Consider the following 27709-nt stretch of genomic DNA (forward strand, 5'->3'; position numbering starts at 1 on the left):
AGTGCCATTGCGACGCGACCTGACGGTAGACTCGGGGACATGGAATATACGTGCTAAGCCGCGTACCGTCAAATTTTATCATTTTTAGGGCCTGTCAGCAAGTAATATCCTGCCCTCTTGGTTCTCACGCGTATGACCAGAGACAGTGCATTTTGGTGGCAAAGCTGGCGGTCGAAGTGGTAGAGTGGGTGAGGGGCAATTTTGTACTAACAGTCACCTCCAGGTCGCATATTTGGATGCCGCCTAAGGTGACTGTTACTGTCATTTATTATGTAAAATTGTACGTATGCGCCTGTACTCCGTTCGTACCGCAGGGTTGTCCGTACGGACAGCCCGCGCGCCCTCGGATAACCAGTATCTCCGCATACCTTGATGCCTCAGGCCCCGACATCTGTCTGGGACCGTTTTACTGGGGTTGCCTTACGTTGACCCCAGCGCTTCCCTCTACAACTGTCTCATAGGAGTAGTTGCTCGCCTCTGCAGGTAGCTTGTCATCTCTCACCCGGTCAACACTAGACATTTTCCCTCCTACCTTCCCTCTGTACATAGAAAACATTGCAATTTACGGACACATTGCCTTGCTACAAGGGAGCGGACGCTATATGTAATTAGGGGATTGGGGAGTATATATACACTTTTCGCCTGCGTGCGGGAGTTTAGATGTACTATTATGCAGAGGAATATTATGTTCGGCAAGGATCTTTACATCGTCCCACGCGTGATGAAATCATTGACGGTTTACGATTTAGGAGCGTTCTTCCTCGGACCGACGCTGCCCATGGCTTAATCCCGCGACAGTGTCGGCTGCCTCGGAACTGACCCTTTCGTAATGGTCTTGTTACCTTGATCGAATGACCATCATGCTTCCTGATTTATATAATTACTTATTTATCGTTTCTACTCTACCCTTTTATTGAAACCATTCCTACTCTCCTGGGCTTATATTTCCCCGAGCAAAAGCTAGCTTCACTTATATCGTCACTTGCTTCCAGCCGCATTTTTCACCCACCTTACCAGCGCAAATAAGTGGGAACGGTTCTCTTACATCATCATGTCTTCCAAGACTTCGGGGCCCACTGACATCTCCTCGACCGCTGCTGAGCGTCTCATCCAAGTGGGCAAGCATTTAAATCCAACGACCACGGAGCGAAAAGAGGTTCTAGATGCATATATCCTGAGCGCCGCCAGGACCCCGACCACTCGCTTCGGTAGTTCATTCACCAACGTGCCCGCGACAGAACTAGGAGCATACGCCATTAAAGAGGCACTTAGAAAGTCCAAGTTGCCGTCGGCCAGGATCACTGATGTCTACATGGGCAATGTCCTACAAGCATCTGGTGGCCAGTCACCTGCCCGTCAAGCTTCAATCCTTGCCGGAATCCCCGTTACGGCCGAAGCGGTCACCATCAATAAAGTTTGTGCATCTGGTCTCAAGGCGGTTGTGATGGCCGCCCAAAATATCCAGCTAGGGCTATCCGACGCCCAGGTTGCTGGCGGGATGGAAAGCATGTCCAGTGTCCCATTCTACCTTCCCAGGACACCCCGCTTCAGTCAACCGGGAGATATCAAGCTCGTGGATGGCCTAATTAAGGACGGACTTTGGGACGTGTACAACCAGATACACATGGGAAGTTGTGCGGAGAACACAGCCAAAAAGCTCAATATCTCTCGAGAGGCTCAGGACGAATATGCCATCCGTAGCTTTCAACGAGCACAAAAGGCGTGGGCTGAAGGGAAGTTCAAGGACGAAATTGTTCCAGTCACTGTGAAGGGAAAAAGCGGGGATGTTGTAATCAGTCAAGATGAAGGGTTTGAGAGGCTTAATGTGGAAAAGGTGCCAAAGTTGAAGCCGTCATTCACCAAGGATGGTACTGGGACTGTGACAGCTGCAAACTCCTCGCCTCTTAACGACGGTGCGAGCGCGTTGGTGTTGGTCAACAAGGCTCTTGCACAAGAGTACGGATCTCAGAGCCAGGTTTTGTCAAAGATCATTTCAACGGCGGACGCTGCCGTTGATCCTATTGATTTTACCATTGCCCCGGCCAAGGCAGTGCCGATCGCTCTAGAGCGTGCAGGATTAAAGAAAGAGGATATCGCAGTGTGGGAATTCAATGAAGCCTTCGCAGCGGTCATCAAGGCCAACGCAAAGGTACCCTTCAAAAAGAGCTTGTCATGTGGTACATCTATGTTAATCCGTTCCTAGATTCTCGGCCTTGAAAACGCAAATGTGAACCTGCTAGGAGGAGCTCTCTCTTTGGGCCACGCCCTCGGCAGCTCGGGATCCAGGATTCTCACCACTCTGCTGCATCAGCTTAAGGTCGGGGAGTACGGCGTCGCAGCTGTTTGTAACGGTGGTGGGGCAGCAACTGCAATTGTGGTTCAAAGAGTGAAGAGTGTAGATTGAGATAGAACGGCCAGGAGGGTTATGCAACAACCATTGTCTTCGTGAATAATTTCCTGCCCTCATTTTCAATACATAACTTATTTTTGACAGCCAGGAAAACAAATTTATGAAACTTGTAGGTCGTGAAGCTTCCTTGTTTCAAGTTAAGCTGCAGACGCGATAACACAGATTTGGGGGAAACTAGTTCCTGGTTCAAACTTTTTAAATGTTAGATTTATATGTACTATCCGCTATCTAAAATACTGGCGCAGAGAGTATTGGAGTTTGATTCATCATCTTAGTGCAGTTGAGAACCACGTGAGGAATAGATGGGTTTTGCAGATTGAATCACCCGAACCTGTTCGGATGCTATTCCAAAGTAAGCTCCCAAAATCTACTTCATGTAACTACTGCTAGAAGGACATGACTGAAAACGAAGTTGGAACTCAGCGATGTTAATGTAGAACGATAATCTATCCTGAGCCACGTTACAGACGACCCTTGGCCTGCTCATTAAGCTTGCGTTTCTTGCGTTGCGCATTTTGGAATTGCTCTTTGGCCCTTTCAGGATCCCCGCTTGGCATCCGCTCCTCATGGATAAGATGGCATTCCCGATCATTTGCTTCCAGTAAGTCCTTGATAACTGGTTGTTTCATTAATCGTTTTGTTCCCAGGAGAGAACCAGTTGGTGACAGGGCAAGATTTTCTGCGATCTTGATAACTTGGTCCAGAAAGTTCGTGGCTGGTAGGATCTTGGTGATCAGACCTAATTCCTTCGCCTCTGGAGCTAGGATCCGCTCCGCTGTCAGACATAACAATGATGCCCGCTGGTGGCCCATTAGCCTTGCGAACGTCAGACTCGAAGCAGCCTCTGGTGCCATTCCCCATTTGACGAATGGTGTGAAGAAATAGGCGTCCGGGACGGAATAGACTAAATCAAGCAGCGCAAGGCTGCTGGCGCCATATCCAACAGCAGGCCCATTCACCGCGGCAATCAGAATCTTCTCAGACAAAATCAGTTCCTTGTTAAGTTGATGGAAGTCCGACCCTGGTGCGAATGACATCTCCTCATCGGTCACTAATTCCATCCCGGTGCAGAAGAATTTGCCGTTTCCTGTAAAGACAATGATCTTGACGTCGTCGTTTTGTCGCGCCCACCGAACGGCTTTGAGCAAGTCGGCCACTAGTCTAGGATGTAACGAGTTTCCCGCCTCAGGCCTATTGTACTTCACTAATAAAACTCCATTCCGTGGTGCCTGCAGCTGGATGAAGCTCAGTCCAAGTTCATCTGCCATCTTGACCAGTTCGATCCCGCTATATCAGTTATGAGCTCCTTGTGCTTGTCGTTAAGGAGCACTCACTTCGCGGTCTGTAACCCCCCCAAAAAACTTCAGATGTAGAGGTTCTGGTTTCACCGCAGAGATGCAAGACGCAGGAGAGAGATTGTTCAGAATAGCTTTCTCGCCAAATGAAGCTCGGCTCGCAAGTGATCAGGCACGTTAAATTGACTGTAAAAAAATGCAGCCAGAATTCGAGAGCCGAGGCGGAATACTGGTACGGTTAAGTCCTTGGTTCTCACCCTGGCCGCCAACCTCGGGCCGTCGGTCGCCCCGGCCGCCATCTAGGACTGGTAAGGGCTGCCGTAGCCTAAAATAATGACGAGACTTGGTGTGTGAGTACTGGTTAATCATTTACTCGGCCCGATTCATAGCTACCCGCTGTTGTCAGCAGCAATAGTGGTTAGATAGTTGGTAGAAGCGCCATGCCGCCCTTGGGGGCAATGGCTGTACCGGAGTGCCAAATAAATATAAGTACCTCGCTTTCGTCGCTTCAGCTTCGGGGCTTCAAGTGTACGAACCTCATCATTGCGATCGATATGGCACCCCTTACACACATTCCTTTGCAACGGCCGGATCATTTCAACTTCGCCACTGATGTTGTTGATACCTGGGCGGCCAAGTCACCCTCCTTGGAGGCCATGCTATGGGTGTCTCACGATAAAGCCACCCAAAAGTCGCTGACTTATCAACACTTCTCCCAGCAGTCACAGCGCATTGCTCTCTTACTCGAGCAACTGGGTGCACGTCCGGGAGATGTTATGCTGATGGTCCTTCCACGAGCTCCGGCATGGTAAGCCTTTCTTTTGGTCACTGGGTGGCCCAAATTTTCTGACAGCATCCTAGGTGGGAGGTTGCTACAGCCGGTCTCCGCAGTGGCATTCTAATTGCTCCGGCAACGACATTATTGACCGCGAAGGACATTGAGTACCGCTCTCAAAGGAGCAAGGCAACCGTCTTTGTCGGTGATGCCACGAGTGTCCGCAAGATCCAACAGGTCCGCCACAAATGCCCCTCTCTCCGGGTCATCATCCAGACAGAGGGCCAGCCAGAAGCAGGGGTGACGGGCCTGTACAAGGCCATAGAACAGATCGAGACAACCGCGAGGTATTCCTCGATTCGGCGGCCTTGGAATTCTCCCGCAATCTTATACTTCACATCAGGCACTTCCGGTCTACCGAAGATGGTGCGCCATAACCAGGTCTCTTATCCATTCGGCAAGTATCAAAAACAGAACCAGTGGTCGCAAGCAAGATTGGACTAACAACTGACGCAGCGCATCTCCTTACCGGCAAATATTGGCTCAATTTATCGCCTGGGAAGCTCTGCTGGAACTACACTGAGCAAGGTGATTAGATGCCGACAGTATCCCCTTTCTAGTGAAATGGTGCTGACAATTTTGGGTCTCCAGGGTGGGGGAAAGCGGCATATTCTTACTTCGGAGCGTGGAACTGTGGCGCCAGTTTGTTTGTCTGGGACGACCGAGGACCATTCAATGCAACCACAATCCTAGAGCATTTGCATAACTTTCCAATCGCGACACTATGTGCCCCTCCGTTAGCGTGGCGGCAGCTCGTCCAGCAACAGTGCCAACAATATTACCGCAAGAATGCACCGCGCGCTCTCGCACAATGCAATTCAGCTGGGGAGCCACTGGATAGTACAGTAATTGACCAGTGGCGCAGCCTCAGTGGATTAACGATTTGCGAAGGTTACGGCCAAACTGAGACAACCTTAATGTGTGGAAACTATGGTGGCTTTGAAGTTCGCCCTGGATCGATGGGCAAGCCGATTCCTGGAGTGCCTCTGTATGTCATCAACCCAGCTGGTCAAGAAACTCCAGCAAATGAAGAGGGGGAGTTGGCCCTCCTGGTTGCCGATGGAGATTCTCCATCGAATTTTTTCGGAATCTTTGACGGATATGTTCATGATAACGGTGAGGCGACACGCAACGAGAGAATCAGCACACTCCACGGGAAGATCAGGAAGTGGTACCTGACTGGCGACAAGGCCAAGAGGGATAAGGATGGGTATTTATGGTTCGTGGGCCGCGCAGACGATGTTATCAACTCCTCTGGCTATCGAATTGGTTCGTAATCCCCCCCCTTTTCCCTTCTCCTCCTCTCCCCCCTAACAGGATCGGGGGAGCTAGCAACTAATATTTTCTCTCTAGGCCCATTTGAAGTTGAGTCCACTCTGAAACAGCATCCCGCTGTGGCGGAATGTGCCGTGATATCTTCCCCTGACATGGTCCGTGGAGAGGTGGTCAAGGCCTTCATAGTTCTGACCTCGAAATACGCAAAAGCGCCCCGAGATCAGCTTACGAAGGAACTGCAAATTTTCTGTAAAACAAATTCCGCGCCGTACAAATACCCGCGGAAAGTGGCGTTTGTCAATCAGGAATCCTTGCCCAGGACCACCAGCGGCAAGATCAAGAGGGCAGAACTGAGAAAGCTGGAATGGCAGAATGCGAAATCTGAGAACCTTCCTAAGTTGTAAGAGGTAGCGCTTACCAAACAGTTTACTACTTTTTGCAATGAAAGGTGCATGTTTCTGTGTTCTCCGGTATAGCGATGGCCTCTAGTTGATCTTTTCTTTGGTTCTGACTAGACCTGTGCATCTGGGACCTATGGGAGTAAGAATCAATCCCCATCCCACTTGCCAAGATCCCATGGGACTAATTATCAATCCTATCCCATCCCATGGGACCTGTCAAGACTTCTTGAATAATTGGTTTTATATAAAATTAGTATTAATTAAAAGAGAATAAGTTAATTGATAATCAATATAAATTTAAGTAAAATATATATCAGAGTGGTGGTGTGGGAACTCGCCACGCAGATATATATTTTGATTATACAAAATCTTGGTAATTTAGGGTAGTAAGGTTTGTTACTGTATTAATCAAAAAATAGACAAAAAGGTAATGAATTACTAGTATATTATATACTATATAAAAGATATAAGATATAGATTTATTAACAACTAAATTAATTTATTTAAACTAGATACTATCCTTGTAAAAATCCTGGCCTTTTCAGAACTGTTTTAATAATCGAACTTAAACATCGCCAGAACGCATGTCAACCATGACCTAACCCAACCAAACCCATGATGGGCTGGGTTTGGTTGGGTTAGGTCATGGTTGACATGCGTTCTGGCGATGCTCAGATATGGGTCCCATAGGACCTGCCAAGACTCCCATGGGATGGGATAGGATTAATAATCGGCCCTATGGGCTCTTGGCAAATAGGATAGGATTCGATTTTTACTCCCATAGGAGTCCCGTGCACAGGTCTACTTACAGCCGTACTGGAATACTGCCAAGAAAGGGGGTCGAGGGTCGGTTACCGTAATAGGTATAGTGCAGTTTCGAAAGAGGGGCCGAGAAAGAACCTCTGTGTGTAGGTGGTGAATCTGATTTCAATCCATGCTGTATATGTATCAAGCGGCGGCTCTTACGCTGAAGAATCCTCGACAGCAGTCCGGCCAGGAACACATCTGTCAAACATAAAAGCTGATCAAGAGGCTACGGAGACACGAAAACCGGATAGACATCCGCTGGGCCCCAACTAGCGAGAAGAACCAATTGTTGGGCCTGGCGAAAGAGCAGGCCAGGGCTGCGACGCAAGAAGGTGCGATCCCCCAGGTACAGTTTCCTAGGATGAAGCCGACAACACTAAACATTGCACGAACCCAAGCAGTCCCCAAGAGTTGCCTCCCAGAAAATATAGGGAAACACTCCAAACGAGTAGATGCAGCACTCCCAGGGAAACACACGCGGAAGCTGTACGATCGGTTATCGTAGAAAGGAGCGAGCGTACTAGTCCAACTCCGGACTAGCATAGTGAGACTCAATAGATACCTCTGTCGAATCAACGTCGCAGAGTCAGATCAGTGTACATGTGGACAAGCAAGAGAGACCGTGGAACACTTACTCTTTCGATGTCAGAGGTAGACCATACACCGAACAGAAATGCTGCAATGTACTCACATTCACCGAGGAAATACATATTTTTTCCTAGGTGGAAAGTCGCCTTTGGATGACCAGAACTGGAAACCGAACTTAAGAAGCAGTGCGAGCCAAAATACGGTTTGCAATCGCAACGGGCCGACTCGACGCAGCTTAGCCGTGTCTACCGACACATATTAACCCTACCCCGCCCCAACCCTATTCTAACCCCCACCATCTACCTTGTACCAGAGATAATAGACGCGCTTCAATTGCCGATAGGATGTTGAACACTTAGAGAAGCACCTTCAAGCAAGTCTACTAACTAAACACTAACCCACAAGGACCCGCTTAGATATTGACATCTGAGATAACATACACTAAAAGGAATCCTGTATGGGCTCCAAGGAGGCACAGCATTAGCTTAGGCATGTACATTTAGATCAGTGATAGTTGCCCTTTCGGTTCAGCCGCCGGGCGTTAATAAATTGTGTGTGTGTATATGTATGCCATGCTGACCAACATGACGTGGTCTTACCGAACCGGAAACCCACTCTCCAGCAGCTGTATCTGAAACTTATTGAAATGTGCGCTTATATTTCGCTATCATGAATTAGACGGCGATGGATCTAATAAACTTCGCGTGAGAAACCTAGAAAGAACTGAGGCACGAACTCCATCTGTTCAAATCTCTATTATGAATCATTCACAGCGAAGAAGCTATGATCACTCATCAGAAACTCTTGCGCGGCTGGGGCCGAGGGCCAACCACTGCAGCTTATACATCACGACGGCAAACTTCAGAGGACCGGAAAATGCATCGTTTTCAATGGATAACTATCAAGTTATCATACTGCATATTCCATCACATGATCTGGGATCCAGCGTGTGTGAGACAGGTGAATGACGTCATCCATTTATCCATCAACATTGTATACGGACATCGTCACTTAATCAAAAATCGATGCCTTCATCGAGTTCGGCTGGATATACTCCGACGCATTGCGGAAGCTGGTGAAACCCCAGCGAATCTGTGCAGCCATAGCAATCTCAGTATCCAAATCCTTTGCAAAAGCCCAAGCCAAGCCACTGTCACGCTGGAAAGCACGCCCGACCAAGATAACATCGACGTTGTCCTCGTTGAGTATCTTCTCAGCAAGAACACCGCTGTTTATGGTACCAACGGCAGATACAAGCACCTTGCCTCCAACAGCCTTCTTCACGGCTGTCGCGAATGGCACCTGGAAGCCGACACCCGACGTCACTTTCTGAGCGGCGTGCACGCCGCCAGTGCTGATATCGATTAGGTCAATCGCTCCCTGCGCAGCGACAACTCGAGCTAACTCCACGGTATCCTCCAGCTTCCACCCCTTTTCTTCTGGCAGGCTGTTCTCAAGCCAGTCAGTGGCGGAAACACGCAAGAAAACGGGGACGTTAGGTCCAACCACGTCGCGGGTCAACTGAGCGATCTCCAGAGGTAGACGGATTCTGTTCTCAAAGCTACCCCCATACTCGTCGGTGCGTTTGTTGGAAGAAGGACTGAGGAAAGAAGAAAGCAGGTATCCGTGGGCATTGTGGATCTCGATGAAGTCCACGCCAGCAGCTAAAGCTCGCTTAGTAGCAGCCGCCCACGCGTTCTTGACCTCCTCAATATCCTCCTTGGTCATCTCATTAGGAACAATATCACCCTCGGCAAAGGGTACAGCACTCGGGGCCTTAACATTCTCCGTCCAGCCCCCTACCGCATTGGTCGCGGTGACACCGCCCAGCCACGGGGGAACAGTCGAAGCCCTGCACCCCGCGTGGGCCAGTTGAATACCAATCTTCTGACCCTGGCTGTGAGAAAACTCAACGACTTGCTTCAGGGGTGCGATCTGGGAGTCCTTCCACAGACCCAGACAAGCGGGTGTAATACGGCCCTCCGGAACAACCCCGGTGGCTTCGATGATGATCATTCCCGGACCACGCTGGGCGATGCCACCGTAATGAGCCATGTGCCAGGCAGTCATATGGCCATCATCGGCACTATATTGGCACATAGGGGCCACCTGAAGATGGCATGGTGAGTACAAGTTTCGAGAAGAGCCGCATGAAATAAGGGATAAAACGTACGCCCAGGCGGTTTTGGAATGTCTGGCCTCGGATGGTAAAGGGCTGGAAGAGCTTGGGAATCGGCTTGCCGCTTGTTTGGGGGTTGCGGGCAGTTCCTGCTGGCGGACTTTGAGCCGGAGTGAAGTAAGAGATGCCCACGGCTGGGTTGATAGGGACATTGGGCCAAGTCATAGTGAATAGCATACGCGAGAGGGAAAGGCGAGAGGGAAAGAAGGGGAATTTGCTATGGGCAAGAATCAACTGGATCTGATCAAATGTACTTCATTGACTATATACGTCACTTCAAAAATATTTCTAATCCCCAGAACGTTTTGTTCGGCCCGGCAACTGCCCCCGCAACTTCCCCGGCAAGACAACCCAGCACTACAGAATGGTGCTGCTTGGTTTCTAATCATGCCTTGATCAACCTGCGGTAATACTTACAAGTAGGTTTGAGTAAATTTCCCAATGTCATGTTGAGTAATCACAAGATTCAGGTCCGAGGTATCTCACATCTTTATCGTCCGTTAGACCCCTAATACCGCCCCAATACAATATTCGTTTTTTCTGTGGAAGGCAAGGTCTCAAAGAATAAAGGCACCACGTTTTGAATTACGTTGGTGGCAAGGACCTTTCCATTGGGGATGAGACGGGTTTGATTACCTAGCCACCGGATATATGAATGAGGATGCAGAAGAAGAATTAGCATTTGAGCTGATTGGTCCTGTGTGGTACATATGGTTAGTACGAATACAGTTATCGTAAAGTCATTAATCAGTCGAGGAATGTCCACAATTCGGATTATTAAACATGTAACTTCCTCGGCCATGATATCGGGTAATAGAACTGAGTGACAAGGGGCCATAAAACTATAAGCTCATTCCAGGTCATGCTACAAAAGCGCCGAACCCCAATCTCTCATTTGGTGGCCTCCACATGGTCAGTTTCATGACAGGCAACATTACAATGATCGCTAACTGCCTCTGCAAAACCAAACCTCAGAAACTGGAGTCATATCACATTTATCTGCACCAGTGAGGCCCCACTTTATTTATGCAGAATGATAACTTGTAATCCATTTCTACTAAGTGATGCTTAGTAGCTAAGCTTACTCTAACCCCTATACATTACGTAGAAATGTCAGTAGGTAAGATAATGGGGATATAGGTATTCGGAATGGGTCAAAATCTGCCATTTTATGGCGATTTGGTCTTATAGGAGCTTGTAACTTATAGGTAGGAAAGTAGTAAGCGGTGTAGGTAGGGCGGTCAAATCCACAAAGGCCGTATGGTGGCAATCGAATACGGTTACTAGGGGTATCCGAAGCGCGCGACGCTCGTAGAAGAAACGAGAGTAATGAAGTGCAACGCATCTCTTCTATGGACATGAATACGTAACGTCCCCTACCTGCAATCTAGGTTCAGTTCACATGTCTATCTGATACTCTCGCAAATCCGGGTTCTCGAAAAGAAGATATCGCAGAACATTATTCCATCTTAGTTTTAGCTACCGCTGTTGTGCAATGTCCTGCTGTTTCTAGAGAAACACGGTCTTTGGGCTTCAAAGACCATATTCCAAACGTCCTTGGAAGGGAGCACATACCATTGAATGCTGATCAGAAAAACTATTATGCACTAGATTTTGGTAAACTGTTCTTTATGCTGTAATCAAAAGAAAGAGACAGCCGAGGTAATCTATTCCGATCTCGGGCCGTTAGTCGTCGAAGGGTCCAGGAATAGCGATTACACGAACCGCCTCTCGGGCTCTAGAAACATGATTACCAACCATCACAACATCGATATGCGCCCTCGGTCTGTATCATAAATTCAAACAGTAAGGCGGTACTTACCACCAAGGACAGGGTTATTCGTCGCGTACCTACTCTCTCTTTGGTTCCGTATGGTAATTCATGCGGATCATTATTGCAGCGAAAAAGGTATACCATCGGATTGTATTACATATTTACCCCTCTGGGTGGTGAGAATGTCCTATAAATTACCCTATCCTCCTCGCAAAAACTACCTCATTATACCTTGGATTTCTATACCGAATCTGGACTACTTCATTTCATTGGTCACTTCTGTCATTTCTCATCTTTTGCAAAGAAACCGCAAACATGACTTCCCTTCAAACTGTCCCAACCAGCTTTGCCTCTGTCAACGGCACCATGATCGCTTATCGCCGGTTCGGCAAACCAAGCCCTCTGCCGTTAGTTTACGTCAACCACCTAGGTGGAACTATGGATGTGCTTGATCCAGTTTTGTTCAATAGCATTGCCAAGAACCGCGAGGTAATACTCTTTGATAGCTTTGGTATCGGCCATAGTGAGGGTACCATACCAGACTCAATCGAGGGGATGGCTTCGGTAGTTGTGGACTTCCTCGCCGCAATCAGTGTGCGAAAGGCTGATTTTATTGGATTCTCTATGGGTGGTGGCGTTGTTCAATATCTGGGCTTTGAGTATCCCCAACTTGTCAACAAATTGGTTCTAGCTGGCACCCAATCCGCCGTCGGAGAAGGTGTGGCTCTTCCCCCACGAGATGTCCTCGCAAGCGCCGGCGCAAACGGTGATCAGGCACCAACCGAGGATGATTTGATGAGATTATTCTTCTATTCTTCAGAGACCAGCCTGAGCCTTGGCCATGAATGGTATAAGAGAATCCATGAACGGCAACTCAAAGACGAAGAGAGAAAAGAATTCCTTGTTGGAGCCGGGCCTCAGTCACAAGTGGCAGCAATTTTCAAGTTCGCCGTTGATACTGGTAATTTCGATCGACTAGCCGATATCAGCGCCCCAGTCCTTATCACAAACGGCCACGCAGACATTATGACACCTACGGCGAACAGCTTCGTTTTGCAGCAGAGGATCACTAGGGCTCAGCTGCACATTTTCCCTGACTCGGGACATGGGCATCTGTTCCAAGAGCCGGAACTCTACGCACAGCATCTTGAGCTGTTTTTGAACAACTGAGTGAGGGTTGGAAGGCGCTATTTCAGGCTGCACGATCATGCTTAATGTACACCCTTTAGCGATAACGAAAATGAAGCGCCCTTCGCGTAAAAGTAATAGGGTCAAATTGTCTGTCTTCGATAGTCTTCCATTTTTCACTGATATACCTCTGGTGTTCCACATATTAAGCCAATTCTCTCCTTCACTATATTTTTATCTTACATTTTAGTAGGACTCTAGGGATACGAAGGATTTACGAGGTGGTAAGAAGTCGGGAGAGATAAGAATACGGTCGCCGCTTGGTGCAGTCGAAACAGATTGATAATAAAGACCATAGCCAACTACAGTAGGAAGTTGGGCCGCTTTTCTTTCTAGCTGCTACCTTCACAAACATAGGGAGCAACCGGTTAGTTGTTGGGAACTGGTTATACCATAGCAATAAAGCATGACAGTATGGCTATAGTGGTGGTACTGTAATAAAGAAGGACAAAACGAAGTTCATTCAGCTAGATTTTGATATTGCTGAGTACTACGAGGAGAGACGCATAATTGACGCCGAATAGAGGGGCATAAGTGGAAGCGAGTTACTGTATGTGTGGACCTTATTTAATTGAAGGTGATGGAAAGAGCTGTGCAAAATCTAAGAGTACAATAGGTACACAAAAGGTGCCAGAATGGCAACAACTCTTGGTGAGATTTGAAATAGAAGCTAGCCCTCTGAAGGCGCCGGGTTTGGTACTAAGCACTCTCGAGCTAATTGAGGCACAAATAGCACCAGCACTCATCTATTCCAAAAAGACCCAATCTCTCGAAGATCTTCCAGGAAAGCAGGAGGGTTGTCCAAGCCAGGAAAGTGGCCTCCGAAATCGTGGTCTAATACATCGTGTTAGGTGCAAACCTTCAGAGGATCATCCGTGTATACTAACTTCGATATAGCACCAAGTTTCCAACCTTCGAAACGAGCCTTGCGGGCCAAAAGCCAACATTGTATTTGAATGAACTAAACAGCAGCGGTGCGTTGTTATGCGCCTTGCTGTACTTTGTTTTCCAGGTGTTGGGGTTCTGAGAATATATCAAAACAGACGAGGCGAAACACTCAGTGAGGTAGTACAGAGACACGCTGCGGAGTATCTCATTGCGGCTGAGTACGGAAGGCCTTGTTCCGGAATTTGGATCGGACCCTTCGCGATAATTGGATTAGTGGCAGCCAGTTGATGTAAACGAAGTGTACTCACAGTTCATGAATTTCTCTCCAAGCCAAGCGAGTTGCCCTATTGGATTATCCTGAAGTGCCAGGCCGACCGTATTGGACTGCAATAAGCGGGGGTCAGAGTATGCTTCCACCCTACAATGGTGTGAATACCTCCTTACCTTGGTAGTTTGTTCAATGAAATATCCGTCACCTGTGTTAGCCCAATTCATTGCATTTTGCTCTTCGACCAGCTCCACTTTGGAAAGTGTGATATTCCCAGCAGCAAGCTGATCTGGGGTCTGCGGATAGAAGGGGAGGAATGCAAAATGTGCTGCACCGATGGTTTCGTTAAATTGGTCGTACATATTATAAGAAATAGCACTGCCCCAGTCCGTTCCGTGTATGGCGTAGGTGTTATATCCCAGGACATCTACCATCAGTGTGTTGAATATACGGGCTGTGTCTGTGATCGTCCAGTTGAGCGGAGGAGGGGACGAGAAAGTGAAGCCGGGAAGGGAAGGTATAATAACATCAAATGAAACAGGTTTTCCTGTAAAGGTCGTTGCTTCTTTAGTAAGTTGGTCAATGATGGGAGCAAATTCCAGAAACGATCCTGGCCAGCCATGGACCAAAAGCAGCGGTATGGCGTTCGGCGCAGCGGACTTCTCGTGAACGAAGTGGACCCTTAAGTCTTCAATTGATGTTGTGTAGTGATCGAACCTACATATTATGTCAGAAAAAAAGATTATTTATCAGGGAGACTATACAAACTGATTCATTGAATCTTGTTCTGTTTCCCAGCTGAAATCAGTCAACCATTTTGCTTGCAATGCTTTCAGAACGTCAAGGTCGATCCCGAAGGACGAGTCAATGCCGGAATATGGAAATCTTTCAGGAAGCCGAGTACTTCGGATCTGATCGAGCATTCGAGGTACCCTAGCTGATAGATCAATGCGAAAGGGGTGCAGATCGAACGTATCGTTCACCAGAGGGGCCGCGTGCGTAAAGCCATGCAGACAACTGGCAGCTAATAGTTGGAGCCAAAACTTGATCATGTTTAACGTGGGAGATTATGGCGATCAATAGCTTCTAGTGGTCCTTAACTCTACACCTGCCCTGGAGCTACTACTTATACCGTTCATCGGCTTATCTAACAGCTGATCCTCCCAAATGAACACGTTTCTTTCCTTCCCTAGATGGAGAGCGGATAATTGTACTGGCTGATAAATTATGATTACAAATTGAAGCCGTTATTAAGCGGCGGAAGAATCTGCCCTTCTCAAGCAATGAAATGAAGGATGCTCGAAATTTCCCCTTCCATGATCGTTCTATCCGAAAGTACACAGTGGTCATATCGGAGAGAGTCTCAAGGTGGGTACTGTCTCAGCGAGATCGTCGATGAGCGATGAGCTGATCAGCCGAGGCTGAAGTGGAACGTCTCGCCAAGCAGTTGTTTCTATGTATATACCTCAGCAATAGACCCTCCCAACTACGGGCTGATCCTTTTAGACCTTGACCAATCGAAGTGGCTGCGATAGTTCACGATGGAATAGGGTCTACTACGAAGATGAGCGATCAACTTGGTGCTTGGCCGAGGTCAAAGGTCTAATTAACTTAGTAATACCCAACGTTTTCGGTGGAAAGTCATTACGTAAAGCAGGGTGAGTTTGATGTATATGGTGCTAAACCGGCGACCTATCGCTGAGCCAACACGGAATTAAGTCCTTATAAGAACCATTGCAGCCGGAAGCATGATCTGTCGATGCATTTACTTGCGTAAGAGGCAATCCAACAGCGCATATTTAACGCTCATGACCAAAAGGTATGCCACGTACAAGAGTTGTCAAAACAATTGACATTTCTTCTAGATCCTAGTCCCCGGTACGGTCGGGATCGAGGTCTACCTGTGGAGAATTACTTGCCTCACGCAATCCTAGCAAACGACATTAGCGGTATTGTCGAGAAAATTGGACCAGACTTCCAGAGGTTCTCCGTTGGAGATAGCATTGTTGGGCAGTCAAATATCCTGTCGGGTTCCCCTGACCAAGCTGGCTTGCAGGAGTTCTGCATCCTTGACGCAAAATTGCTGCTACCATACTAAGCTATACTAGCTTTGACCAGGCAGCGACATTCACTGTCAATGCTATTGCGAGTTTCATCACCCTATTCAGTTAACCGGGATTGAACTTAGCACCAAAGTTCCTGGGCCTGGGTGCGGACTACGCCAATGAAGCGATTGTCATTATTGGAGGAGGCTCCAACAGCGGGAAATTTGCACTTTAATTCCCTTGTCTCGCAAGCTTTGGGAAGATTATCATAGCAGCCAATGTCCGCAGCGATGGGGGGCGGGGGTCAGCCATCAGCTAACACTCTCGCTTCTGTCGGTCATGGTAAAAGGATTATTGGCAACACTACAGTAGTGCGTGGAGAAGCTGACCTGCAATTACCGCTACAAAGACTGCTAGTTTCAAGAAGAACCAAGTTCTCGGAGCTAGGGATCTGCACCAAGAACTGGCTGCCAAGTTCTGGCCGGAGCTGCCAGGCGGGATCGATAACGGCCAGCTGAAGCCACTGGACTTCAAAGTTATAGAGGGACTTGACGCGGTTAAAGTCAACAACCTGCTGGATGACTATCATGATGGCAGAGCGGTAACTAAGACTCATGTGCATCCCGACCATAGGGGCTCCATTTTCAAACGGAGGATACTTTCGCAACTTGTATATCAGTTAGTACAGTTGTCATCATACGTCGTATTTGGTAAAATATTATGCAAATGAGTCATGAATTTCTTAGGCTAACGTCAAACTGTCGCAACCCTATTCCAAGTACCACCAGTTCGCATGTGGAAAGCATTGATAACAAACAATATACAGATATAAATGGTCCAAAATAGCTGTCAGCACAAACTAGCCGGAGAATGGTAGGTATACAGCAGCCTTGAACTGCGCACATCCTGTGGGCACAGGCTTAATTTCGTGAATATGAATACATCACATCGAAGGATCCAAGAAGTTTCTACACACTGCAAGGCGGAATGTATGCTCGACGTCTTCTCGGCGAAACGCAGGGCAGCGTCCGAGGCAAATGCCAGACTGAATGAGATCTGTTCTTGTCAGTGGGTAATAGCAAATAATTTGGCTTCACTGAGGGCATACGATCAATGAATAATCCCACATCTAAGACCCAAGACCCGTTTGGATCGGAATAGTAATTTCGAAGTAGATCTACATCCTGTGCCGGGTGAGAACTTCGACATGAGTCAGTCGCTCATATCTTGGTGAATGGTGGTAAAACAAAAAACATACCTGTATTTCTGATCTCCATCCTCTCGACTGTAGTTCAAGAAGATCTACATTATGAGGATACATATGTCCCTGGGTTGATTCATCCATTTCCATGACATGCAGAGCATTGGCACCTACTGTGTCAGAAGGCCGGAGCTCCATTGAGAATGCACGTGCAGGAACTCTGCAGAATGTAGTATCCGCACTCAAGAAGATTCCCTTTTCCTTAAGATAGCCTTCCACGTCATATGAATCAAGCCATTCACCATCGAGACCAAGGTCGGCCAGAAGATCATGGTCGCTGTGGAAGGGTTGTGGCGCTGTTGTTTCATGCACAAAAGCACTGATAAATTTACTCACCGGCAAGGCATTCGGAGGAAGGATAGGTCTTCCTGTGTGATCCCTTCGAGGATAATGAGTCCCCGCACCGCCTAGCAAGAAGAAAGGCATTTCCCACATCTCTGGGGCTTCATCTAAGCCACCTTCAAGAAGACCTTTTACCTGTTGAATTATGGAATCTCGGGTTGACAGAGTCAATGGGAGCCTGAACACCCTGTTTACATTGTCTGGATCGGTGGTTGGATCTACCAACAAGTGATATCCATTGTTCAAACAGGCTCGATGCAACCGGCGTTCAAAAGAAGTCTCGCGGAAGGGGGAAGTGGAAGAATAAAAGAGATGCGAAGGGCAAGGAATATTGAGTGCGCTGTCATCTACAGCGTATGGCACTGGCTCTGAATGGTTGACAGTTTCCAGGGCAGGTGTTGGTAAGGATGAATAATTTTGGGCTAATGTTTTGCCTCGTGGGTTGTTTTCTTCGCGGTCGGCCCTGTTAAAAGACGACCTCGGATGAGCTAGATGGAGGCCACCATTGACTAGCCTTGATGTGGCTGACTCAAGGTCATCTTCTATCTGCTGTGAGTGCTCCCCTTGTTTCCTCGCTAGGGTCATAGTTGACACAATTTCATTCGTCTCAAATGCACTGCCGTCCTCTTTACCAGGTCTCGCAGCGGCACAAATTGCAAGAAAGTGCTTTCGTAATTGTTGCAGATTTCCTTCGAGAGTAGAATCAAAGGATAGCACGCCGGATCTTTCTATTTCATGGTTGTATGCTTGGAACGTCCGACGTAGGTTTTGAATCTGTGTCTGCAGACGTTCAACTTGATTCTTCAAGGACTGGGTTACTGTCTCCTTGCGGTAGCGATAGGCTTGCTGTGCCAGTCGTAATTGTGTTCTTCGGTGCTATAATCTTTCAGAATCCCGCCGGCCACGAGTATACATGTTGTCTGAGCACTCTCAAACCTACCTCGGAAACGGGTACATTTGTAGTGCGCTTCGATGTCCGTTCTGTAGACGGAACATTCGCACTGACCATGGTACTTCTTCTGGAATGCCGCATGTTACTCGAGGCGGATGCCATTGTGCTCTCCGCAATTGATGGTGGCAAGAGTTGCATCGCCGTCGCGAGAGTCAACGGGTACACGCGATTTGTAATCACTCCCGGAATAAGCCCGTTTCGGCAGTGGCTACGTCGACGATAGCAGTGCCGCACTCGTATTACAATACTGCGCGCACCCCACCTGGCGGTGAGGGTGCGCGTCACAATTAGAACAATTGTCAGAATTAGAACAAATTCACACAACCAGCCTTCGTGAAGCTATTACCATCCACCATTATGCCGTATCGACCCAAAATTGACGAATCTCGTGTGGCTGAGGCTTGCGAAGCCGCCAGTCTCCTTGAAAACCCGAATTTGTCGCAAATCGCGAGGCAATATGGTGTTTCATATGGGGTATTGCGGGGACGCATCCGCCAGGGTAAACAGCCTCGTACAGCACCAAAACCTGAAAATCGAGCTCTTGATAATACTCAGGAGGAAGCCTTGATTCTGTGGATTGTGGAATTGAACAAATATCATATGCCAGTAACCCCGGCGTTGCTCCATGAGATGGCGCAGCTCTCGTTAGTTCGCGCAGGCTCAGATCATATCTTAGGCGATCGCTGGGCTTATCGCTTTATTAAGCGTTTGCCAGAGGATGTGAAACTATCGCCAGTGAAGCAGAGAACGAAGGAGTATAAGCGTATTAAGGCAGAGGACGCATGGAAGCTCGATGTGTGGTATATGAAGCTGAAAAATGTGATCAAAAAGAATACCCCAGCACGGTTGGTATACAACTTTGACGAATGTGGTTTCCAACCAGGAAAAGGCAAGAATCGAAAAGTGTTAGGGCAGGAAGGAGGGCCTGATCTTGGAGAAAACGAGCATTCAGAGACTATTACTGCTCTAGAGTGTATTGCTGCAGATGGTTGGTTTATGGACCCGTTGTTCGTTTTTAAAGGTACCACCTTCCAAGAAGTTTGGTATGACAACAGCGAGGGCCTTCCACCACGTACACTTACAGCAGTCTCTCCAAATGGCTGGATTTCTGATGAACTACTTCTTGAGTGGCTTGGTCACTTCCAGGAAGCAACAAAAGAGCGAGTAGAACCTAATGAGAAGCGTATTATGATCTTTGATGGTCATAACTCTCATCTTACGGTTGAATTCCTCGAAAAATGTCAGGAATATGAGATTTTACCAATCGCATTTGAGCCTCATACAACTCATATATCTCAGCCTCTTGATGGCAAGCCTTTTTTGGCTTATAAACAGCATTTCAAGGTGGTTAATAATGAGATGTCGTACTTTGCAGGTATGCCGGCTGGTAAATCAGAGTTCTTAAGAGTCATCACCAGAGTACGCGCCCGTACTTTCAACACTCGAATTATCCGAGATTCGTTTAAAGAACGTGGTATTTTCCCAGTCAATGGCAAAGATATTGTTAAGAAGCTTCGTATGAAGCTTCCAATAAGTTCTGAGGACCTTGATATCGATACATCTCAGCTACGACTACACGGAGAAGAGCATACACCACCTCCTCCTGAACCTGGATCATCCAGTATTGAGAATTCACCTCCAAAATCAATACAAGCTGCCAAAAGGAATCATCGGAAGCTGGAGAAGCTATTCAGAAAAGAGAGAATATCCCCAAAGCTTCAGCGAGGGTTAAATCGAGTTCTGAAACATCAGGGTGTTATCATAGAACACGCAGCATTAACCAAAGATATTGTTCGTCGTATATCAGCTGCACGTCGTCCTCTACAACGCCAGTTTCACAAGCGACAGGTAAAGCCACTCTCTGGCTCTAATATACTGAGTGTACGTGATGCCAACTACTCAATTAAAGCCAGAAAGGAGAAGGAAGCAACAAAGGTCGCAAAACAAGCTGCAAAACGAATAGGCCACAAGCTCAACCAACCAACAGCAACAGAGGTTTCACAGGCAAAGCAGGCATCATTAGATGCGGAAAAAGCTGCCCGAGAGGGTGGATTACTTTTTTGGTTCGATTCAAATCCAGTGCGTTGAAAAACGTTGTAAATAGTTTCAATTTGTTCTAATTCTGACAATTGTTCTAATTGTGACGCGCACCCTCACCGCCAGGTGGGGTGCGCGCAGTATTGTAATACGAGTGCGGCACTGCTAGCGGGGCAGAAGGAAAAATGCCTAGAAGTACGGAGTACTAAACATTAAATTCACCGCTTCTACGTACCGATACTAATAATGTGAGAGTCTGGACGCACACCGCGTTCCTATTGGGGGACTGACTAGGAGCTAAACCGGAAGGGCAAGGGAAAATGTCGACCTTGGATTCTGGTGTATTGACTAGTACTCGACATGTCCAATTGAAACTGTGTTGATTGAAGATGCGAGGATCTGTTCAGAGGTAACCATCCGATGTGTTCCAACACCTTACTTCGCAGTTAGTCCGAATTACAATACAAATACTTGTTAACTATGGGGAAATTGGCGGACGATGAATAAGCGGTCTCACGGGATCCACAGTGGAATCCTAAACCCCGTTGGCTGTAATTAGTAAACTCGGTCGTTATGCCTGTTTCAAAAATGTCCTTGAGAAGTTAGGTTGCTTCCGTCTCTTCTCAATTCAGAGTGGGTGCTTCCAATTGCCTTTTTGCATGACAAGCAATAGTGGCTCCCAGCGTAGTGTATACGAAGCTCGGGATTGTATGGGCCTCGAACTTACTCGGGTTTATCGCTGTCCTATTGTTTCCTGTTCCTTGGGTTTTCTTCATTGGGGGTGAAAGTTTGAGAGCGCTAAGTAGATTTCATACGGTGGAAGTGCAAAAGTATTAATTATTGGAAATTAGGTATCAAATAAAACTTGTACTGTACATACTAAATTTTTATCAGGGAGAGTGTTCTATCAGGGCTTCTTCCTACTGCAAAGAAGGATTGATAGCAGCAAAGGATAGCCGCACCGGAAACGGCCGAACAGTAAGGAACGAATATGAGAAGTTGGTTCAGAAGAAGGACAAATCCGACAGAGATTAATTAGGTATTTCCATTTATCGAGGTCGGCTAGTATCTAGCTTTGCGTTCCGCCCGACACAAGGTCAGCGAACGTATGGTGTCGATGGGAGCCAACATACCGAATTTGGGGGCAATGCAAAATACCCAAGTAACGGAATGCAGCCTGTTGAACGTTCCAAGCCACTTTTCATGTCACGAGAAATGTCACAAAGCTCTGAACATGCGAATGCTGCAATTAGACATGAAGAGGACCAAGAATTCCCCAGAGAAGCACAATGATCGAAACAAAAGCCGAAAGAGCGAAAAAAAAAGACCTAGAGATGGCCCAACATAGCGAGACCTCAGCGGCTATCTCGAAGCAGTATGCCTTACCAAATATGACAGAAATAGGAGGCGCCGGGTCCATCCATTCTAAGGATGTATTCTCTCCTCATCCTACGATGCCGGGGTGCTTGAAGTACATGTGGACGACGGCGTCACCCTCGTCAATGGAGAAAAAGTCTTGCCACTTTCTGGAAAAGGCCACGTTAAGCAACATATTCTAATAGAAGCAAAACCAAAGACTTTACCGTCTCAAATGTCTCCACCTACCTGCGGTTGGGCTTTTTATGTAAATACAAAACTTACCATGAATGCTACCCTTAGCATGACCGCAGCGTGCATCCGAATAACGAAGATAACATTTGTGACCCGAAAGGTGTGTAAGTTAACTATCATCGACGGCTTATATACTGCCCAGATGCATGAAGGTAAGGCGTAAGGCCTACAACGTCACCTGACATCACCAGAGCGATTCCCCCACTACAATATATATAATATTTTTTATTTTGCTGCTCATTCCCAAGGGTGGATATTAGTCTTTACCCCCTTCCCGTCGCGATATTGATTCAATGCCTTGTTGACGGCGACCGCATCTAAGCCCTTGACAACCTCAAATCGGCTAGGGCGAATTTTCCCCTCCTTGAGCCACCGAGGGACCTCTTCCCAGAAGCCCACTGTCACTTCTGAGTGCATCGGAGAAACGCCAAGAACAAGGCGGCGTTCATACCCCGCAGACTTGGAACCTATCCGAGCAGCGTCAAAGTCTCCCTCAGGTCGACGAAGAGTGATCAACGTGCCTTTCTTCGTGTTTGACAGCGCCGCGACACCAAGCTCTTGTTCCACGCCGGCATTGACCGTGTCAACTGCATAGACTAATTCATCCCCTGTGATGGCACGAATCTGGTCCAGCGCATCTGGGGCTTGTCGGTCGATCACGTGTGTGGCCCCGACAGACCTTAGCATTGTTTCATTGTGATGCCCGGCGACTGCGATGATTCGACCTATTCCTGCCAAGGCCGCGAGCTCAATTGTGGCTCGTCCTGTGTTGGAGCCGCCTCCAATCACAAGAATTGTGACATTGCCGTATCCGAAGGACTTTGCTTCTGGTGAAAATGGAGGGGGAAGCCCATGACCCGAGCTCGCGAAGAGAGCAATAAACCCAGCCAACACAATGACGGGGATTGTAGATACCTCGTCACCACTCAGGCCACTACTGGCCACCCTGCCTACGAACCTCGCATCGACAAGAGCATATTGTTGTGCTCCGTTGAAATCGTTATCAAAGCCCCCTTCGGCAAAGGTGTGACCAAAAACATGCTCACCAACGATGAACTTGGCAGAATGATCTCCGGTTCCCACAGTCAAGACTTCTCCGACCAGATCATTTCCAAGGACGTAAGGCATGCTCGTGACAAAAAGGCCAACATCACGGGTTCTTTGGTCGTGAGGATTCACTAAACACCAATTAGTGCTATAGTCCTCTTGTCCTTCGGAACGGAATGGTTTGCAAACTTACGACCGGCAACAAGAACCTTCACTAGTAACTGATCCTTACCAGGCTGCGGGATTGGACGGCTCCCGACAACCAGTGGCTTGCCCACTTCCTGGAGTAAAATAGCTCTTTGAGACATGATTGTTTCCGAGCCTGAAGTTGAATGCAATAACAAATAAACTTAAACGAGCAGAAATAATATGTAGACGTATAAAGATGGTGTCCGTACCAGGATGGGGAGCTTCAGGCGTTTAAGGCGTCTGCATCTCATAGAGACGAAGAGCGTTGCGAAAGGCTATTGCTCTGCCTAGACGGTTTACTAAACCGCGCAAACTTCAATGGCCTATAAAATATTCGCCACATTACTAATTCCCATTCCGGCAACAAAAGCATATGGAGGTGGTGTGTGGGCCTATTTCGGAAAAGGCGGGTGTTGAATCAATAATCAATTGCGGACCGGACCGAGGAAACTAACGAAGTGATATATTTGTCATCCAATGAAGTTAAAAATCGCACCTCGGCTTGGGGTGATCACTCATCGTCTATTCGAATATGTAATCAACTTGTGACCTCGTTTCTCTGTCTAGGAGCATTGCCGGGTCTTAATAATACTTTGTGGAGGTGGATTTACGGTAACGTAATTCCAATGCGAGTGGGACCACCCAAGCGAATGGACCACCCGCTTTGTTTTTCGCGTCTCCGCGCGTAAGTCTGATTTTCTACCAACCACCATGCCGCCAATTCGCAAGAAATCCAAGCAGGATTCAGCTAGTGAATCAGAAGATACGGGTAGGGATCGACCATATCGACAAACTAGATTTCTTAGCTGCCTACCAAATTGCACACACGAACGCCTTTCAGACAAAAACTATCCAGAATAGCTTCAAAGCAGCTGGATTAGTACCTTTAAATGCAGAATCTTTGCTCTCAAAGCTGAATATATCGCTACGACTGCTGGCACGTAGTTTGGTCAAGACTTATAACATCAACCCCAGTGCCTAGTCAAACTGAATTAGGATTTACCAAACCTTGATCAAAGGGGCAGCCGAACCCGGCGGTATTGGTACAAATCCATACTAGTTCGGATAACAAGTCCCAATTTCATTATTAACTAAATATTATCGATTTCTGGCAAGGACGGCGGCTTTGAGATCTTTTGGAGGTATGTGACTCAAGCCGTGGCTGAGCTTCAAGGGTACGAAAATTACGCGAGACTGAGAAGCAGCCAGAGGACGCCAACCATGAACTCCGTACTATCCTGAGCCATATCAGCCCTATCGGCTAAACCCTACGCATTGATTGCAAAGTTAATGCCATCGAGCACATCACCCAAAAAGTTCCCACTTGGCGCGGGACAATCCAACGCCCAGAAAACGTGCGGTAGTCCAACGTAATGGTTGATCTTTGTTGGAACACTATGGTTGCCTCATGTTATAAGCCAACTATCAGAGTAGGGGTCAGAGGGACCAGGACTTACCCGGCCTTATTTAAAGCGTCGTGAATGATTAAACCGTCATCACGAATCGGATCGACATCACAAATGGCTAAGTAGGTTGCAGGAAACCTGTTCAAATAACTGCTGTTTATTATGAAGAAATCTGGGTCCTGAGGGCTGGCTCCCACTGAATCTGTACGGTGGGTCAGTTTTCACCGAACACGACAAAATTCGCAGAGTAAGAACAAACCAAAGAGTTCGTTCATAGCATGGACTGTATTCATCGGTGCGTTTGCACAATCGTTGAATGATCGATACCAAGATACTCAGTGGGAATATGTAGAGGAAGAGCAACAATTGGCACGAGAGCAGCTATACCACGGACCTCGCCCTGGCGATCCAAGCTCACAAGCTTGTTTGCTAGAGCAAGAGCGAGGTGGACTCCAGCACTTTGGCCAACGACGAAGTATCTTTGGCTATCCCCGTTCAGCTTCGAAGCATTTCTGAATGCCTGGGATTGATCAACATGGTTAAAACAAGCCCTCTTAGATTATAGAGCAAAAGGAGGATTTTAGTTACCCAGCTCCAGCCCTCAAGACCGTCTTCAAGCTGAGTTGGGCTTTTGTGTTCAGGTTCCAATCGATACTCCACTGAGACAATGATACAAGGCAAATGTTCGGCAATGAGTTGGCAGAAAGGGTCTTCCGTGTCTAAGTCACCACAGCACCATCCACCGCCGTGAAAATAAACGCCGACGGGCAGTGGCTGGCTTCCTTCCGACTTAACAGGGTGGTACGCCCTAGCTGCCAGATGAGGCGAGATACTTATATCTTCTGTGTGTATTATCGTTTCACCAGTACTAAAATCACCACCGAAAGCTGTCTCACATGTCATCACTTACCAATCCTGAGATTTGCGGACTCCGTACAAGAACTGTTGGCTTGGCCTGCAAATGCTTTATATTGTTGTCTCATAGACAGTGTATTTCCTGTGAACTGTGGCCTCTTGCCAATGGCCTGCTCGATCTGTGTGACAATCAGAATAGACCTGGCAGCACGGGAACTAGAAACACATACCTGAAGCCATGTCGGCGAAAGAGGTGGTTCCATTGCGCATGGATTCTGAGGGTTTCTTTCTGGATTGTGAAGCGAGAAAGCAACGCCTTTAAGCAAATTGCAATTACTGAGCCACTGGTAAATTGACTAGTGTAGTGGGAATTCCGGCTCTCGACATCAGTATCTCAGAGTTATATAATTAGGGCCTTAGCAACAAGGCTGCTCTTTAGTTTTAGGAGGATAAATAGTTTTGCTCTATAGTATTAATTCAATATGTATGTTCCCCCTTATGAAAATGTTCTACTGAGGCTGCTGAGAGATTGTGGTATCGGTATACTGCTTATGAAAGGTTCTTATTCGTTCTGTTAATCCTCTATAGCGTCACGCTTTGCCTATCCCGTTCCTACACTCTGCGAGTGTGGTGGTGTTGTCTCTTTGTGATCGACCCGTCTGCCAACGCAGACAGCCTATGAGCATTCCCATCTTTCACTAGTTAGTTAGATAGTTAGTCATAGCCGTGCCAAGCATAAACGCCCGCTCCCCCCAAAAACCCCCAAGGCCTCATCATACTTTCTCCTGGGCCGAGGCCTGTGATCAAAAATCATTGTTATTAATAAACTAGTCCTTTATTGGTAAGAAGTAGAGGTGGATTCGAATAAGGATTTTCCTTATTCGAAATCGAAAAGAATCTCGAACGGGCTATTCGAATTCGAAAACAATTTGTGTTGAGTATCATAATGGTCAAAGCATATGGTAGGGATCATCAAGAGACGGATAAATAGATGAGGAGCCCCACTTCCAACAGGATAGTTAACAAAACTCAATAACTACAACATACCTACAGACTACAGTCATATCTCATAAGTAGACCTATGCATAGGACTCCTATAGGAGTAAAAATCAAATCCTATCCTATTTGCCAAAAGCCTATAGGACTGATTATTAATCATATCCTATTCTATAGGAGTCTTGGCAGGTCCTATAGGATCTATATTAATCCTATTTATTTCATAAATTATTATACCTTTCTCTTTATAGCATCTGTAGGGGATATATAAAATAATGTATATTTCTTTATTATTTTACCGGTTTTTATAATACCTAATTTTATACTCTTTTATAGTAAATTTGCTGTATATTCTTCTATATTTTCTTTATGTAGAAGCTCTTTAATTTTATCCTGTCCAAAAGCTATAAGAATCAGAAGTATTTTATAACTATTTCTCTTCTAATATATATTCTAATATCTTTTTATAATACCAGAAGTAGTTGATTACTAGCCTTGTAGTGTAATGGTTACTAAGTTGTCAGGCTAGAGACCTGTGACTAGGCAAGGATATCGGATAGTGGAGATCAGATTGGACAGTTGATACACAGACTGATTCTTGAAGAGATCAAGAATCCTGAATACTTGTGGGATCTTAAATACACTAGGGTTCGGGTGGGTCTCGATATGCAGGCGACTCGAAGGGGATTCGGCTTCGGATCGGCGTTGAGTGCCTGAGGTGTTGTATACTCGGAATCTCGTGACAACTATCTATTACTAAAAGTTAGAATTAGTTAATTAGTATATATTAGAAGCTTAGTCTAATAATCTTAAGCTTTTTCTTAGACAACTTCTTAAGATATTAGAATATTTCCTTCAGCAAGAATAATCTAATAGATTAATATAGCTTTAAGATCTGGCTACTTTACAGTACATCGTTGCTCTATATTGATAATATAGTCAGAAGGATTAGTATCCAGATATTCGTATTTTAATAATAGAATATTAGACAAAGTATATTATATATGACGATGGTTATATTTCTTATTAAACCAATAAGGCAGTTATTATTGTATAGCAG

At 46.8% G+C, this 27709-nt stretch overlaps 12 protein-coding genes across 12 annotated transcripts; 6 read left to right on the plus strand and 6 right to left on the minus strand.

The window, feature by feature from the left end:
• Positions 1-1051: 1051 nt before the first annotated feature.
• N7509_009954 (thiolase family protein) lies at positions 1052-2404 on the plus strand (the record flags this gene model as incomplete). The annotated part of the gene is made up of 2 exons (XM_056634591.1): positions 1052-2149; positions 2204-2404. 2 exons carry the CDS (start codon positions 1052-1054, stop codon positions 2402-2404), a joined length of 1299 nt encoding a protein of 432 aa, XP_056485211.1.
• Positions 2405-2871: 467 nt separating this feature from the next.
• N7509_009955 (enoyl-CoA hydratase/isomerase family protein) lies at positions 2872-3678 on the minus strand (the record flags this gene model as incomplete). Its single annotated transcript, XM_056634592.1, has 1 exon — positions 2872-3678. One exon carries the CDS (start codon positions 3676-3678, stop codon positions 2872-2874), a length of 807 nt encoding a protein of 268 aa, XP_056485212.1.
• Positions 3679-4259: 581 nt separating this feature from the next.
• N7509_009956 (uncharacterized protein) lies at positions 4260-6219 on the plus strand (the record flags this gene model as incomplete). Its single annotated transcript, XM_056634593.1, has 6 exons — positions 4260-4513; positions 4567-4827; positions 4884-4906; positions 4997-5068; positions 5132-5809; positions 5894-6219. 6 exons carry the CDS (start codon positions 4260-4262, stop codon positions 6217-6219), a joined length of 1614 nt encoding a protein of 537 aa, XP_056485213.1.
• Positions 6220-8622: 2403 nt separating this feature from the next.
• N7509_009957 (NADH:flavin oxidoreductase/NADH oxidase) lies at positions 8623-9967 on the minus strand (the record flags this gene model as incomplete). Its single annotated transcript, XM_056634594.1, has 2 exons — positions 8623-9720; positions 9785-9967. 2 exons carry the CDS (start codon positions 9965-9967, stop codon positions 8623-8625), a joined length of 1281 nt encoding a protein of 426 aa, XP_056485214.1.
• Positions 9968-11879: 1912 nt separating this feature from the next.
• On the plus strand, positions 11880-12734 carry N7509_009958 (alpha/beta fold hydrolase; the record flags this gene model as incomplete). The annotated part of the gene is made up of 1 exon (XM_056634595.1): positions 11880-12734. The coding sequence occupies one exon, from the start codon at positions 11880-11882 to the stop codon at positions 12732-12734; it is 855 nt and encodes a 284-aa protein (XP_056485215.1).
• A 1176-nt stretch (positions 12735-13910) lies between these two features.
• Positions 13911-14960, minus strand: N7509_009959 (epoxide hydrolase family protein; the record flags this gene model as incomplete). The annotated part of the gene is made up of 3 exons (XM_056634596.1): positions 13911-14024; positions 14085-14625; positions 14677-14960. 3 exons carry the CDS (start codon positions 14958-14960, stop codon positions 13911-13913), a joined length of 939 nt encoding a protein of 312 aa, XP_056485216.1.
• Positions 14961-15716: 756 nt separating this feature from the next.
• N7509_009960 (GroES-like protein) lies at positions 15717-16006 on the plus strand (the record flags this gene model as incomplete). The annotated part of the gene is made up of 2 exons (XM_056634597.1): positions 15717-15727; positions 15781-16006. The coding sequence occupies 2 exons, from the start codon at positions 15717-15719 to the stop codon at positions 16004-16006; spliced, it is 237 nt and encodes a 78-aa protein (XP_056485217.1).
• Positions 16007-16231: 225 nt separating this feature from the next.
• Positions 16232-16785, plus strand: N7509_009961 (uncharacterized protein; the record flags this gene model as incomplete). The annotated part of the gene is made up of 3 exons (XM_056634598.1): positions 16232-16324; positions 16363-16623; positions 16780-16785. The coding sequence occupies 3 exons, from the start codon at positions 16232-16234 to the stop codon at positions 16783-16785; spliced, it is 360 nt and encodes a 119-aa protein (XP_056485218.1).
• A 388-nt stretch (positions 16786-17173) lies between these two features.
• On the minus strand, positions 17174-18610 carry N7509_009962 (bZIP transcription factor; the record flags this gene model as incomplete). Its single annotated transcript, XM_056634599.1, has 3 exons — positions 17174-17179; positions 17212-18432; positions 18497-18610. The coding sequence occupies 3 exons, from the start codon at positions 18608-18610 to the stop codon at positions 17174-17176; spliced, it is 1341 nt and encodes a 446-aa protein (XP_056485219.1).
• A 255-nt stretch (positions 18611-18865) lies between these two features.
• On the plus strand, positions 18866-20596 carry N7509_009963 (transposase; the record flags this gene model as incomplete). The annotated part of the gene is made up of 1 exon (XM_056634600.1): positions 18866-20596. The coding sequence occupies one exon, from the start codon at positions 18866-18868 to the stop codon at positions 20594-20596; it is 1731 nt and encodes a 576-aa protein (XP_056485220.1).
• Positions 20597-22393: 1797 nt separating this feature from the next.
• On the minus strand, positions 22394-23511 carry N7509_009964 (zinc-binding alcohol dehydrogenase family protein; the record flags this gene model as incomplete). The annotated part of the gene is made up of 2 exons (XM_056634601.1): positions 22394-23334; positions 23397-23511. The coding sequence occupies 2 exons, from the start codon at positions 23509-23511 to the stop codon at positions 22394-22396; spliced, it is 1056 nt and encodes a 351-aa protein (XP_056485221.1).
• Positions 23512-24660: 1149 nt separating this feature from the next.
• On the minus strand, positions 24661-25916 carry N7509_009965 (alpha/beta hydrolase; the record flags this gene model as incomplete). Its single annotated transcript, XM_056634602.1, has 7 exons — positions 24661-24787; positions 24850-25000; positions 25058-25081; positions 25126-25318; positions 25387-25640; positions 25709-25832; positions 25884-25916. 7 exons carry the CDS (start codon positions 25914-25916, stop codon positions 24661-24663), a joined length of 906 nt encoding a protein of 301 aa, XP_056485222.1.
• Between the last annotated feature and the right edge of the window lie 1793 nt (positions 25917-27709).

The sequence above is a fragment of the Penicillium cosmopolitanum genome (assembly GCF_028827165.1).
Source record: "Penicillium cosmopolitanum strain IBT 29677 chromosome Unknown utg000009l:1.0-9042332.0:1.0-9050551.0, whole genome shotgun sequence".
Lineage (NCBI taxonomy): Eukaryota > Fungi > Ascomycota > Eurotiomycetes > Eurotiales > Aspergillaceae > Penicillium > Penicillium cosmopolitanum.